This window comes from Patella vulgata, chromosome 2 (genome assembly GCF_932274485.2).
Source record: "Patella vulgata chromosome 2, xgPatVulg1.2, whole genome shotgun sequence".
Taxonomy (NCBI): Eukaryota; Metazoa; Mollusca; class Gastropoda; family Patellidae; genus Patella; species Patella vulgata.
Genome location: NC_065880.2, coordinates 48321056 through 48337298, shown reverse-complemented (window position 1 = coordinate 48337298; position 16243 = coordinate 48321056). Strand labels below are relative to the sequence as shown.

At 33.9% G+C, this 16243-nt stretch overlaps 1 protein-coding gene across 2 annotated transcripts in view; it reads right to left on the bottom strand.

Annotated features, from left to right (window-relative positions):
• LOC126811921 (PR domain zinc finger protein 4) overlaps positions 1-16243 on the bottom strand; it is a 40891-nt gene that overhangs the window by 14154 nt on the left and 10494 nt on the right. For both annotated transcript variants that reach the window (XM_050537982.2, XM_050537980.2), the window contains exons 5-12: positions 11019-11111; positions 10134-10420; positions 8256-8457; positions 6502-6639; positions 5160-5321; positions 2527-2636; positions 2018-2240; positions 906-1193 (exon numbers count right to left, since the gene is read on the bottom strand). In XM_050537982.2, the coding sequence (XP_050393939.1) occupies positions 906-1193; positions 2018-2240; positions 2527-2636; positions 5160-5321; positions 6502-6639; positions 8256-8457; positions 10134-10420; positions 11019-11111 (1503 nt within the window). The remainder of the gene's footprint in view (positions 1-905; positions 1194-2017; positions 2241-2526; positions 2637-5159; positions 5322-6501; positions 6640-8255; positions 8458-10133; positions 10421-11018; positions 11112-16243) is intronic.

The window sequence follows — 16243 nt, the reverse complement described above, 5'->3', positions numbered from 1 at the left end:
CAAATTACCTTTACACTATCTAGTTTTTAACTATTATAGCGAGAACTGCCATCTCTTTATCTTATCTCCCATAATGTATCTTTAAATGATCAAAATAGCAATAAAACATTTTGAAACACCATTATTTGGATGTTTTGTGAGAGTACCGTATTCATAAATTATACTTCTTTCTTAAAATTTTCTGTGAATTAGTTATTTTTCTTCGCTTGCTTTGGGATGATCAGTTAATCCCCTTGCGTAATATTTGGCATTGTTGGGAAGCTTTATATCTCTAGTTTATAAATATGACCGAACTACTACCAATGATATCATTTTCATTGAGTACAAACAAGTTTAAAAAACGTAAACAACCATAGCCTGTTTCAAGTCAGAACAGCGTAACTCGCTTGCTGATTGGCCCAGACATCCCATGTGACATATCATAAATTAATCAAATGCTAATCATGGATTAATGAGTCGTTGATTGATAATTGTCAATAATATTTGAAATCTTTCTCAAGTCATTATTTACCTAGAATAATTAATCCAAGCATTGATTATTTGACATTTCGTTTCGTCTTAAAAAAGAAAATCATAAATAATGATAATTGAATTTGGTTTACTGTGGCTTTATATGGCATATAAAATGTACAAGCATGCCTAATTGGATATTATTGTTTCAAATTTTATTATCAGCATGGTTCGGAAACATTAGAACAACGAAAAAGTGAGAAAATTCTCAGTCGTTTGTTTCATTATACCAAAAAGCCCTAAAGTGAACGTAAGCATCTCTTACAAATGAAACTGAAATTTCTATCATTCTTCTATTAGTGAATCAGATTCTGATACCCCTACGGTACCTGAAAATACAATACTCATCTAGGTCAGCCTATTTTTCATACAAAAGAGAACTACAGAGTACTTACCTGTATGAATGGCTTTATGAATACGTAAATTACTCTGATCAGAGAACTGTTTACCACACTGATTACAGGTAAATGGTTTTAACTGCATGTGTCGAGCTACAATGTGAGTATTTAATTTTCCTGTTGTAGCAAATCGTTTATGACAGTACTGACACTGATGTTTTCTGAATGTTGATTCAGAATGTTCGCTTTTTTTATGTTCTAGAAGAGATTTTTTATCAGGAAATATTTTATCACACTGGAAACAATATGGACAATAGTTGATTCTATTTGGTTTTGTCATAAAACCTGAAATAATAGAGAGTTTTCAGTGAATGTTAGATTAGATATACTGTCTTAATCCACTCAAATATTATAAACCATAATGAACAACTTCAATAATTACCAAAATTATATTTTATGAGAAACTTTTATTTTATAAAGACATCTTAGATTTTTAATTTTAGTACTTTGGTTATAATCATCTTCATATTCACACATTTTACATCTAGCTAAGTCGTCCTGGGAGTCAACAAGTGATGCCGCATATTTTTTTTCTAATGTCAGTAATGAGAACAACTCATGTAAATCTGATTACAAGTAATAGCCTCTAAAGTGTCCACAAGATTTTACAAAGCGATCAAAGGCCATAACTTGTTGAAAATCAATAGGATTCTTTGTCTCATGTTAAACACTGTGTATAAATTTAAAATCAATCGGATATTAACTTTAGCCTGTAGAGCATCAACAAAATATTTCCAAGAGATCAAGGGCCATAAATCTGGCAGTAACTATTGGAAATCACTGAGAATCAATAGGCTTTTTTGTCTCATGACCTTAAACACTGTGTATAAATTTAAAGTCAATCAGATATAAACTTTAGCCTCTAGAGCATCCACAAGATTTTTCAAAGTGTTTAAGGGTGCTAACTCTGGTAGTAATTATCAGAATTAGCTGAAAATCAAGTCTTCTTCGTCTCATGACCTTAAACACTGTATAAATTTAAAGTCAATCGGATATTAACTTTAGCCTCTAGAGCTTGTGGACGTCGGACCGAAGACAATATACGACCACATTTCAATGTGGGCGTATAATAATCAAAACTATAATTTTGAACTATTAACTAAACTTACCTAGAAGTTTAGCATATTCTTTGGAATACCAAAATAAAAGTTCTGAATCTGGTTCAATATCTTTACAAGTAACAAACATAATACTATCATTACATTGATACGCCACTAAATTCTGTTCTGTAGAACTGCGCGCTGGTTTTACAAACATCAACCAATTAGAATAATGTTCATCACTAATATCCAATACATCACATTGATACTCATTATCTAATGTGTAGAAAATCTGTAGTAATATGTAAAATATATCTAGTTTTAATCAATCAATCTATCCAAATATTAATATAATAAAATACAACTAGATTTAATCAATTAATCTGTCCAAGTCTTAATATTATAAATTACATCAAGTTTTAATCAATCAATCTATCAGACTATTAATGTAATAAAATACATTAAGTTTTAATCAATCAATCTAAGTATTAATGTAATAAAATATATCTAGTTTTATTCAATCAATCAATCCAAGTATAAAGGTAAAACACTCTATATTAAAAACATATGTTATTTACCTTCCAATGTTTAAATATATGAACATCTTTATCTGTAGAATCACGAACAGACTTGCCAATCAATGGACCAAATTGTGTCATAACTGATATACTTGTAGTAGTTATTACACCTGAAATAAATAAATCACACTCATTTAATAATATTTACATTTTTTTTTTCCATAAAAATTTCATCCAATCTCTATGCTAGTGAAAATTTAAACACAGAGATATCCTGGCGATTTCATGAAACTATAATCCTTAAGTGGCATTTAGCGATCGGTAAACACATTAACAGAACACAGTTTTTATGGGTTACAATCTCTAGTTTTATTCTAAAAGCACGACGTTTCAATAAGTATCCTCTTATCGTTATCAAGCACAATGACATTTAGTTGTTGTTACTAGTGTTTAACGTCCGCTTCCACCGAAGGTGATATTGCAGACAAGTTGTCTTTTTTTATTTTCATTATCTTAGCGCACGCGCAGGGGTCTTTCCTGTGGGAGGAATCCGGAGTAAACTCGTGAGGTTGAGAAGGCGCCCCTATCTCCAAGCCACATATGCTCACACCAGGGATCGAAACCACCAGCAAGCCAGAGGTGACCGGCCAGCTAGAGGTCAAAGCTTGACAGTGAGACTACTAGGCCATCGCAATCTAGTTTGTTCGTTTCTAGAGTTTTACTTCCACTTCCACCTAAGGTGATATCGTAGTCATCATGTTGTGCGTGTTGTTTTTGTTAAATATCCTTTACCTCTTAGATTCTTTTTGTTACTGTTATTTTAATCCGTGTTGATGGTTTCACTATGAATTTTGTATATATTGACTTCAAGTTTACTAAATGTCATTGTGCTTGATACCGATAAAAGGATACTTCTCGAAACGTTGTGCTTTTAACCCTTTCACTGCGTATACCCGGTAGTACCGGGTATTATAAAATGTCGGTAAAATGCCCGTACCCGGTATTACCGTGTATTCAGTAAAGCCCTCGCTAAAATTAGTACTGTAACTGCAAGTGCCATCTATTGTATTTTCTATACACTAGAACATATTTCCACGTGTTTCAAAGCGGCAAACCGTAAAATGGCGGAGTGCATAGTGACAACGTAGACGATGCACTCTCGACGAAGTCGTGAATGACGTCTTGCTGACCAACACGTGGACAATTTCGAGGCGGGTGATACACATAATTCGTTTCCAGTTACTTGATAATGATAGTAGTCAGGACAGTGATTGGTATTATGAAGTGTGTGATTTGTTGCGCGACGTTCCGCCCATGGCTAGCTATGTCTCCCGTGCATGATGAACAAGCCCAATGTGAACACGATAGCCCTGTGTCTGCAGTAGATTCTGACAATAATTCTGATGTTGATAATAATGCTGGCCTGCTGGATCGTAAAAGACGTAGGTAATTCCTGATTCCCGAACGTGTAGATCTATTGACTGACTATATTGATAATGATATAGGACTTGGGGATGAAAGTGAAAGTGAAAGTAAAAACAAGGTATTGCAATCCGCACGTGGTCATGGCAGCGGGAGACGTGATGCGCGTGTTCGTGGCGCCATTGCTCATGGCTGCTATTGATATTTTTGTTCATTTTATATATCTTTATCAAAATCCAGTGAAAAAAACAATATCTTTTAAGTATTTCATGGAGAAAAATTCGTTTTCGTGTTAGCTTTAGTGAGAAATGAGCAATCCAAAATGGCCGCCATGACGTCACGTGACTACATTATTATGCAAATTTCCAAAATTCTATTTTTTCCTCTTAGCCCAACCTCATGCCCATCCCAACAGACAAAAAGATTTTTCATAAAAGCTTCCATAAGTACTGCTTGGCATTCAGTTCCAACCTCCCTTTTTTCCTCAAAAAAGGGTCTAGCACAGGCAGTGGATTTACGTCTAGCATTGAAAGGGTTAAAATAAAACTAGTGATTGTATCCCATAAAACCTGTGTTCTGTTCATGAAAATAGACCTATATTTCAAGTTTTGTCAAAATCGGATAAAAATTGTGACCTGTAGAGTGTCCACAAACAAATTGTGCCCGGACAGGGGCGACGGCATAATACGTCCATATGAAAGTGTGGGTGTATAAAAATTGAACCCCACTATGATTTTGTCCGTTCCCATGGACACTTGAAAGAAATTGTGATTTGGTTGGACAACACCATAAAACAAGTGAAATCATCCAAAATATTGTGTGGGGTTGTTTGTCCATAACCTTGTTGGGTACTTGTATGATATGTTGGAGTATGACCGACACACTGTGGAGATGTTTATCTATATGGGGGTTGGGTGGCCGAATGCTTAATGCATGCGGGTTGGACCAGAAGGTTTGCCATTTGTGAGTTGTGGGTTTTCTCTGAGGCCTCTGGTCCCCCCCCCCCACACTGCTAATGACCCCTAATTGCAAGCGAATTATTGAAATAATATTGAACCCCACAATGCTAACTTTAGAACGAACCACACATGCCCCTCTCGTTGAATTTTCACTGTCATCCCCGCATGGAACATTTGTACAAAATTGAGCAGCCCCACAATGAAGTTGGAAAAAAATTTGCAAATAGTACCTCATTACTGTACGGACAGACAGACGGGGGCTACGACAATATACGTGCACATGAAAATGTGGCCATATAAAACAGTTATTACCTGCATCATTAAAATGTCCTGTTATTTTAGAGAACTGTAATTGTAGACATGATGGTAATGATTGTCTAGCTCGTGATAATACAGGTGTATCAGTTATATTTAAATAATCACAAGTATGATGTTTACATGGTGAGTAGTGGGTATGAGCACATTCAACACAATCTACAAAATAAATTAACAGTTAAAATCTGCCCCGGGTCCCACATTACTGTGTTGAAAAGAAAAGGGAAGTGTATAGAGCTTCCTTCATCATAAACAGAAATATATGTCATCTGGTAAACCCAATTCAACAACCTTATCCTTATCATTGTATGAAAATGTTAGAAATCTGTTGCATAGAATATGGCACAAGCACAAATCCATCTAAATTGTACTAGGACCTGTTTCACAGAAACTTAAATCTCCTTAAAATCGTCTTAAACTTAAATTCCATTCTACATGTAGCTTAAAGAGCCAATACCAATAATATTTTGAAGTATAAAACTGCTTAAGTTTGTGTTTAAATCCCTTCAAATCCTCTACCTTAGGGCCGAGCAACTAACTTAATATATGTGATAGGTTTTCAAACAACTTAAATCCGTCAGTCTTCATCTGGAAATGGAGACCGGTGTCCCAAGCTGTATTATGAAATGTCTGGATAAAACCACACTTATATTCTATAAAAATAATGTGAAGGTAAAATTCACCCTTCGTTATCAAGTACAGCACATGGGTCATTCATTGTTTAGACCTTTAAAGGAATGTTAATCGATTATCAGGGCATTCACAAAAAAATTGTCCTGAAATCTTAAAAGGGTTACATGTCCAGATAAGCAGTTTTGACATTCACGTCCAAATGACTCAATATTTTGAGCTGAAATTTTGAGACAGGGTAAATACACCATTCCTCTATATTTTAGTGGTTAAATTTAATACGTACTCGAACTTTTATTTTTGGGACTATGTTCAATTCGGGTTAGTCCCTTGAAGCGTGCTAGTAAATCAAATGTCAAGGCCACAAAAGCAGAAAGTTCAAGGCCAATCCACTGATATATTTCCAATTGAATAAAGCACAAAAAACTCATCCCAATAATTTATTTCATCTCTCTACGACTGTATAACCATGTACGTATGAAACTCGCCTATTGATATTGTAACCGTTAGTTCAACCTGTCAACAGTTTTTAGACCTGAAGCGTATTTTTTTTAAATGGCACTGTCCAGGTGCAAGCAATATCTATCAAATCCATTTTATATTACAATCGATCTTCATGAAATGCATAATATTTAAAATTCCACTTAGAATTTGGTTCAAATCTATTTTAGTGATTTAAGATTTTGTGAAACAGGGCCCTGGTACTTACAATAAGCGGGTAATGCTGGAAGTCTTTTAGAGAGATCTGTAACAGGTTTAACTATGGATACTGGTTTATCTACAGATAATGGTGGTAGCGGTGCTAAAAACTGTACATTATCTTGCGGTTTTAACAAAGCATCGATCACTGAAATATTAAGTATTGATTATAAATATCAACTAGAACTGCGATGCAGTAATGACGGGTTTCACCAGTGCCACGTTACCCTTAAACTTATGTCACTTCCGGTGCCAAGTTACCCTTGAACTTATGTCACTTCCGGTACCAATGAAACCGTTAAACAGATTTCCACATAAACATTGCACACATGAAATAAAATGAACACAGAATCAACCAAATCCAGCAATCAATTCATTTTATACATGTAAGTGATCCTGACAAAATTACATTACTTCCGGTGATAATGAAAATGTTAAGTTAGTTAATAATAATGTGCATATTTATAATGCGCTATATCCACAAACTAAGTTTATGCTCAAAGCGCGAAACAATTACTATCCCGGTATCTAGGATACAGGTAAAGCCTGATTACCTCCCTTTACCCCTGAACTCTTTTTTTAAATGTTAGAAAGAGCTCCAACATATGCTGCTTCAAGGAGCGCAACAGTTTTTTGTGTAATACATACACTATCCTACTGGTACCCATTTACAGCTGGGTAGACTGGAATACAGGGATGAAGTGTCTTATTCAAGGACACAAGAATTTGACGCACAATTCGGGTCTCGAACCTGCAACCGTTAGGTTACAAATCCTACACTCTAACCATTGCGCCAAATCCCTCCCTAGTTTTATGAAATCAGAAATGACATCATCACATGGTGAAATGTTTATGTAAATTGAATAATAATTGCCACTTTTATAGACCAAAAACCTTGAAAAGTGACTATTTGTTGATTGGAATCAAATATCACAATTTTAAAACCATTACAAATCAGATTCATTTGAATAAAATATCTGTTTTGAAGGCTAAAATACAGTTTTTGCCAAAATGACATTACTTCCGGTGATACCGAAAATGTTAAATTAGTTCTATGAAATCATAAATGGAAGAAGACATCATATGGTGAAAATTTTATGAAAATCGAATAATAAATGACACTTTTAAAGACCAAAAACCTTGAAAAGTAACTTGTGGAAAATCGTCTATTTCTCTGCAACCGTACATGTTAGAAACCATTTTGTTGTATCTGTATGATGATATGGGTTCATTCTATTTGTTGATGGGAACCAAATATCATAATTTTAAAAATATTGCAAATAATACTCATTTGAATAAAAAACATGCAGGGTCAAAGGGTCCAAACGATTTTAGCCGAATCCGACTTATGCGAGGTTTACTGTATACATCAAGTTTCATCACTCTGACTCAATTTAAATCAAAGTTATTGTGTCAAAAAGCATCAAGAAATCAAATTGCTTATCTCCACTTTATCTAAGCAGCAAAAGGTCATCACTGAACTCAGTGAAAAGTACGAACAAAAAAATGGTATAATTTTAGGATTCAAACAATCAGCTGATGATCCACATATCATCTACATATCCTAGGGTATCTAGAATATGATCATATATATATACACTAAACCCAGCTTGCAGTATCACACGACACAGGGAATATGAGAGCTAAAGTCCTTACATGTATGTTTTGCCTTTTGACTTTGAGTACTCAAACAATTAAATTCAACAAATTCTTGACTTTTAAATATTGAAAAATCACAATCAAGTACTGGTCAGTACCTCTTACCTGAAATTCCACTGATATTAGAAGCTACACTAAGTGGTCTAGGTGAATAATGACTAGTTGATGATATAGGTGTATCTTTCTCACTAACTGATAATATAGGTAGAGGACTAGTCATAAAGAAACGAGATGCTGTACTAACTTCTGATGGGGAAAATATTAAATTTGGCAATACATGCTGATTTGCTGTTGAACTTGAATTCATCTAGAAGAAAGGAGCAGATAAGAAATAATTTAAGATAACTTGCATTATAAAAAAGTAGGGATTATTCGGTGTCAAACCAACCAAGGTCATAATATCTAATAATTTTCGCAAATTGATATTACGCAAATATATTGCTGTGTCAAAGGTCCTTCTAATGATACCATTTATGACTATCATTGACCCAAATTTTTAATTAGTAATAATCCTGGGTATATTAAGGACCAGGGTTCTTAATTCATTTTGGAACGAACTGGCCAGAATTGGGTCAAATGAGGTCCAGGTAGGAACTGTGTTTTAAAATTTTAAGCTTCCATTCCCTTTAATATAACCAGACTTCAACAAAAATAATTCTTGGTAATTTGTTATGAGGAATATTGTATTCTACTGTATGTAATTAGCACAAAAATAACCACAAATAGGTACATCGTTCGGAAAATTTTCCATATTTAATTCATGTACCGGCTTGAAATTCATGTCGGCAGTATTCCCAAATAAATTACTGTATTTGTTTTTTTTTTCGTTGGATATAAGCTGATACGGCACCGTGGTATTTCTTCATAACACAGTTTGTAGGATTTTTTCTATCAGGTAGCTTGCAAATGTTTTTATTCATTCGTCCATGATAGACACACAGCACAGTGATCATGTGACAACCATAATTGAAATGGCTTTAAAATTAAATTCCATACGACTGTGTCATAGTATAGCGTTCAATGATAATAACGACAATATTTTAAAAAAATAAGCCTCTGTCAGCATGTGTATAAAACAAAAAATCATAACGGTAAACACTATTTAAAACTAATACTAGCATCGCTGGTTTACTGATTTGATTCCAACCGATATCATGTGTCATCAGGAATTTGGCATTGGAAATTTCATAATATATTAATTATTAATGACTGTTTCTCGGTGTATTTGGTGTTTTATCCGAGGATTATATTCAACTAAGATTTATTTAACTAACAACTGATCAGTCAAACCTTTAAATTGTGATCCAATTATTATTTTAATATCTACCGGTACACCTGGAATTCAAAGGCAACTTACTGAATAAACAGCAAGCTTGTTTTATTTTTTTTTTACCGGTCAATTATCAAAATTACGGTTACTTGTGCTAATTACTCGGATTATGAACTACATGGCCTATGTTGACTAAGGTATGACTGTTATTGTAGCCGACAAGCAAGTTGATTGACTACTTAATTAACAAGTAAGAATTAACCCTTTGTAATTTAGCTGAAAGTAGATTGATTTATGATACCATAGTGGCTGATTCATTGTTTTACCAATCGGCTTGATTGAACTTCAAGCGGCTAAAGCCGACAAAAAACAGTCGATTAAGATCCCTGGTAATGACATCATTCCAAATTTCATCTAAATCTATTCCCCACAAGGGTCTACTTGTGATTGGTTTGACACAGAATGACTTGTAGATGAGATATGCATCTTGTAAAAAAAAACTGAAAGATTATAGATACAGGATCCAAATTTTATAATATTTTTTAAAATCTCAGTTTGTAATGTAAATTGGTATAGTTTTTTTTCACTATAAATTATATATGGAATGTGTTTAACCAGTTCTATCACATATTTAATATTGGTTGACACCAACATTGTCCTTTTAACTAATAACAAACATAATTTTTGTAAAAAGGAAAAAAAAAAAACCTTACCTGATATAGGCCTACCGAGGATGTTGGTATTGTTAATAATTCTTGTGATGTTAGTTGACCTATAGAACATGAAGACTGATTATAAGAACAGACTGTATTATCAGAAATACTAGTTTCACTACAATTAATATCATGGTGGGATAACTCTGTCTGACTAGAGAATGTTTGTGTTGTAAATGGTGGTAGAGGATTACTAGGATGGATATTGTGGAGATCAACAAGCGTCTGTGATGACGTATTATTTACACCTGTATCTTGTAATGATATCAATGGTAAAGGAATGGTAGCTGAAATAAAAATCAGTTTTACAATTTAATTACAATAAATTATTTTGAAAGGCTTTTAAAGGTAAATTAAACCTCAGAATCAAAGACCAGGTGGTATTCAACCTCAACCACATGTCAATGACTAGCCGTCATGCATTTAAAATTTGTAATATTCAACAATGATGTACGTACAAGACTGAATGATCAAGACAAACTTGTTATAGACCTAAAGCAAATTTACACCAGCAACTTTTCACTCATACAACTGAAATAAAATTTGAAGGTATTCGTAGCATAACTGTGCACACCACTTTTTGCGTCACTTCAGACATCTTCAAATCATGGTTACGGATAAACCATAGTCAAATTGGAATTTTTAAAGCTGATCAACCGCTAATCAATTCCGAAATGGCTGTATTGATGTCATTTACTTGACAGACCTTGTTCAGAGGGGACTGCAGGAAGCTGATATTCTCATTTTAATTTCTTTCAACTTGAGCCATGAATTGTTCCAACATTGTTTTCCTTATGACAGACCTGGTTTTGAGAAAGCACACTCCAATATCCATATAGGGATGATCTTACAACTTCATGAACAAAATACATAGGCATTCTATACCTGTTGTAGACTGTATATTTTGTAGTGATGTCATCTTATTACAGGAATAGTTAGAAGTTCCTTGCTGTATACACAGTGGTGTGCCTGTTGCATCTATAAGACATGAATTATGAACGGATAGTTAACTTCTACACTGATAAATAGTTAAAGCATTAATTTATGGAAAATAAACTTCAAGTAGCTCAGACAAATATAACAAACAGGGATTGTTTAAGCATCCATACATAAGAAGGAGTATTTCAAACCTAACTCTAAAGGAAATGGGTAATCAATGCAAATTATACTAAGTTCGTCCAAAATGTTTTGGACCGAAATCTCGGCGACCCGCCGACTTAGATCTAGCGGTGAAATTTCGCTTGATTCCGCGGCAATTTTTCGCTAAGATTCGCTTGGAGTCCACCATGTTTCACTAAGAATTCACCGTGTTTCGCTAAGAAGAATACATCGTGTTTTGCCATGCTTCCCGCAAGGAATTTGTGAGCCTTTCGTTGGCTTTTCCCACCGGCTTTTATACAGTAACAGTAGTGTTGTGATTTCTTGAAGGCCCTTCACTTATTTGTATTTTCTGATGGCTGTAAAGGTTATTTTACGGCATTTGTAAGTTCTACAAGTTGAATTCAAGGTACATGTATGCTAACCTTGAGCAAGGAAGCTAGGATCGAACTAATATTGTCTATAATAAATTGAAGGGGTTGTGATATAGTCATGCTTCCGTGAAAACGTGTACATGTATAATGTACAGGCCGATTTGAATAATAACAAAATGAGTTAAGTAAACTTGGGAAAACTTTTACCGGCATTCTGTATCGGTTAAGATTTTTTTTTTCTAACACACTGTACATATGTACATGCATTACGTTGGGCCAAAATGTGAACAACTTACAATTTTTTAAACGTATCATTTGATCTTCGTCTATAACTTAGATGTAATTCCATTAATTATTGGCTGCTATCAAATCCAAATTTTGGATTATATACGATGAGCTTTTACACATTACTTCATTACTCGCAGCTTCAGTTAATCTTAATCAACCATCCATACAGCACATCATAAATCACTTGTGGTCAGAAACGCTCCAAAACAGTGAGTTGTTGGGTTCGACATAGGGACTATATTCTTACTGCTGTATTACTCTACTTATCGATGGCTCAAAACTACTCATGCTAGGAAATAGCTAATGTTTCATCGAGTTTATCGGAAGTGTATTACTTTCATGAAGCATTACACTTTTTCTATTTTCCGATAGCCATGAATGTCTTTATTTACGAGATTTGTAAGTTCTACTTTCCTTCATTAAGGGGGCAACTTAGAAAAAATTCCACTGATCAAACGCTTGAATATATTATAATCAGTAAAAGATCTACATGAACACATAAACTACCTATTCTGTTTTGCCGAAATTAAAGAAATCGTCATCTGTTTATATCCAAGGAGTAATGCACCATGTGGATAAAACTTGTTCACTTGGCAAATGAATTTAATACATACATTGTATCAAATAAGTCCCTAAATTTATACATGTAGATTATATATTAAACGCGACGTGGTAATTCCGCATACCTGATGACTTGAACGGAGCTTATTTAATTCTATAGTTAAACTCTAATATAATATAATGGTTACACCTTTAGAAAACATATTTGCAAAGAACATTAGCGTAACAATGTAGTCCCATATTGCGATTCCATTAACCGATTGGCTTTTATAGATTTGGCAGGATCTCGAGACATATCTTTCTCTGGTGATTTATGATACAGGAAAATGTTTAATGCAAATTGTTTGTTCAAATTAAGTATGTAATTTAGTATTACATGTACATTAAAGTCCATTACAATAAAGCACTATACAACGTGATCCAGACCTGCAAGTTTTATTTAATCTTTGTTTAATTATATATTTACTCTTTATTACAATGGAAAATGATATTTTCTTAGGAAGGGAGACTACGTTTTTATGTTCGTGCAACGTGATCCAGCCCTAGAATATTTAATAAATAAAGCACTGTGCAACGCTATCCAGCTCTGCAATTTTTACATGAAATAATAAAGATTGTGTCAATGATATTAGCACTTTAATACAGTGAAAGGGATGTTTTCTTAGGGAGCCAGACTATGTTTTTATAGTGAATAGCTTTCTTAACATTAATATTGTATCTTATAGAAGATGATTATATTGTATTAACAACCTTAATGGGTCAAATTTAAAGAATGAAATGGCTTCCTGTAGATTTGTCAAAAGCCTTTGTCTCTTAGCTTGGTGGTTGAGAAGTATTAGCGTTTGTTTTATATAACATTAATTGGAGTAATTAGAATCAAAGAACTTGATACTTTGTACGTATAAATAGCAGGTTATAGATTGCAGTTACACAGGGTACATGTATATGCAGTGGAAAATTTGGAAGTTGGACGTACAAAAGAATGGAATCATTCAGAAAGTGTACTCAAAATAAGTAAATTATAACGGGGTGAAGGTGAGAATTAACACACTCGTGGCCATTGTATAAATATATGACATGTGCATGTACATGTAATGTACACGTCTGTGTGTGTGAAATGGCTTTATTTAATATCCGCCTCCAACAAAATGAAATGGGCGACATACAGTAGATGTATATGGTTACAGCGGAGATTTTTCTACGGCTGCGCAAAATCCCGTAAGAATATCCCTTGGTTGAATACATGTACAGTATTATATATATACATAATTTGTAAAATAACAAATACATGGCGCTGTCACTTTTGTGTACCCCCTCCCACCCATATCGTTTTAATGCATCATAATACATTATTATCATATACCGGTGACGGTCAAGATTTGCTAAATACTTTTCGCCAAGTAACACAGCGTAAGAATATAGTCCCTGTGTCGAACCCAACAACTCACTTTTTTGGCGCGCTTCTGACCACGTGACTTATCGTTAAGCGCATTGCGGAGTGATTTATGATGTAAACGTATGGCACTGTGCGGTATGGATGGTTGATTTAGATTAACTGAAGCTGCAACTATTGAAGTAATGTTGAAAAGCTCATCGTATATAATTTTAAGTTTGGATTTGGTAAGTTGTTCATTGTTTGCATACATTTTGGCCCCACTTTATGCATATACAGTGCGTTAGAAAACAAAATCCGACCCTAGCTTCCTCGCCAACGGTTAACATACCTTGTATTCAACTGAAATAGTTTACATTTTTCGTCAACATGCTTAAATCGGGATGATATTGACACTTAAGCGATTCACCGTGTTCCACCGTGAAACACTGTAATACATCTCGAAACACCCTATTTCGTGGTGATTTTGCTAACTGATGTTTCGCTAGCGATTCCCCAAGATTCCACCGCGAAACAGAGCATTTTTCCGCCGTGTTCAGCGATTCTAAGCTTGTATCACTTGTGATAAATTTCTAATCAGACTTTACACATTTATCTGAGCTTCCATACTCAGGTGATCATCAAATAAAAATATTCCTGAAATTAAGGGACGACTCCATCAAAGTTATCAAATCTCAAACAGAACTTGATAATTTCAAAGAAACAACACGGCTTAAAGTGGTTATACGACCTCAAGCACAAAATTTTGAACGTGGTGCAGCAATGAACACCGATGCCGATAATACTAGTGACGATTAATGAATTCCATGTATAACCATTAAATGGTTAAAAAAAAAAAAATTTTCTTGTTGAAATAAGAAATGGAATAGTGTATCCATATATCAAACAAACACAAATTAATTTCGACAAATGCAGTCCCTTGAAATCCACCAACTTTTCCGTGGCACATTCTGCTGGCAACTATATTTTAGTACAACGTATGGATCATTACTTTTTAGGGAATACCACATATAAATTGTGATCTGTACAAAATTCTAAATATGCTTCGTACAAACTTGTCATAGGTTGTATGTCATTTAAACCTTACTCGTTGTTATAGTGTGTAGTATTGCCACTTTAACTGCGGAATTAGTCATGCATAGACAATCGTTATAGGTCAGCAGATGTTTTCTTAACATGTGTTGTTATAATTAACTAGGCCATCATCAAAATAAACAACCTTGTTTATAAACATACACGTGTATGAAATTAATTGTCATAGGTTAAATGGCATGGGTTACATGTCAATCTATACTTTATTCTTTATTAGAATTGCCTGTGAGTACTGTCACCTTAAACCAATGGATTAGTCTTGCACTTGCACATAAAATCGTCAAGTCAACGAAAGTTATATCATTACATATTGTTATAATTCACTAGGCCTGGACGAAAGAGTCACTCTTCCAAAAAACAAAGTACACCAGCCCAATATATTGAATATAATTAATTATTTAAAGTGCAAATATAACATTATGGTTTCTTGCATGCCCCTACTATCGTCATATTGTTGATGAATTGATCCTATTGTTAAGAGCGTGTATATGAAATAATCTATTAAAACACAACTTTAGCAGCAACTATATACTGAAACAGCATAATGTGGTTTTTCAGATAGGGGTCCCTGCATATGTTTTGTAGGATACACCATAATCGCTCCGAGCCTTAAACTTCACATGTTACCCTACTGTTGATTGATAAGAAACCCAAGAGAATACTTGGGAAATATGTACATATGTTACTCTATTAGTTATCTTCTTATATTTAGTAATTATTGTCTTATTCAAAAGATTTTACTGTTCATTTCCGTTATTTTGTTAATTACCTTCAAAATAAATCTAATATGCCTTATTATGTGCACTTCACAACATATAACATCAACGCATTGTTTTAAAATTGACCAACTTTATTGTATTTCTCCATCTAAAATTTCGTGCTACTTAATATCTGTTGTCACATTTAACATTGCTTCTTCTTCGCCCATTTGTTTAAAACAAAGCATCATTTCAAAACAATCGCTAATGAAATAGCCTTATTGAAGAAATGGGCAGAAGAAGTATTACATGCCTTTCATACTACAGTTATATTTGCTCATGAAAATGTCAGATGTATTATACCTACTTCCGTCGGTATTGAAAATACGATTATTTTGTCATTAATAATTTATACCTTACTTTTACTTAGTGGCAACATACAGCCCAATCCGGGACCAGATAAACATCTGAGTCTCTTATACTTAAATGTACGTAGTATCTCACAGAAACTTGATCTTATACAAGCAGAATTTTCCGATAATGATATCTTGGCATTTTCCGAAACATGGTTAGGTAAAGACTCAAAAGTAGAAAACTTAAACATAG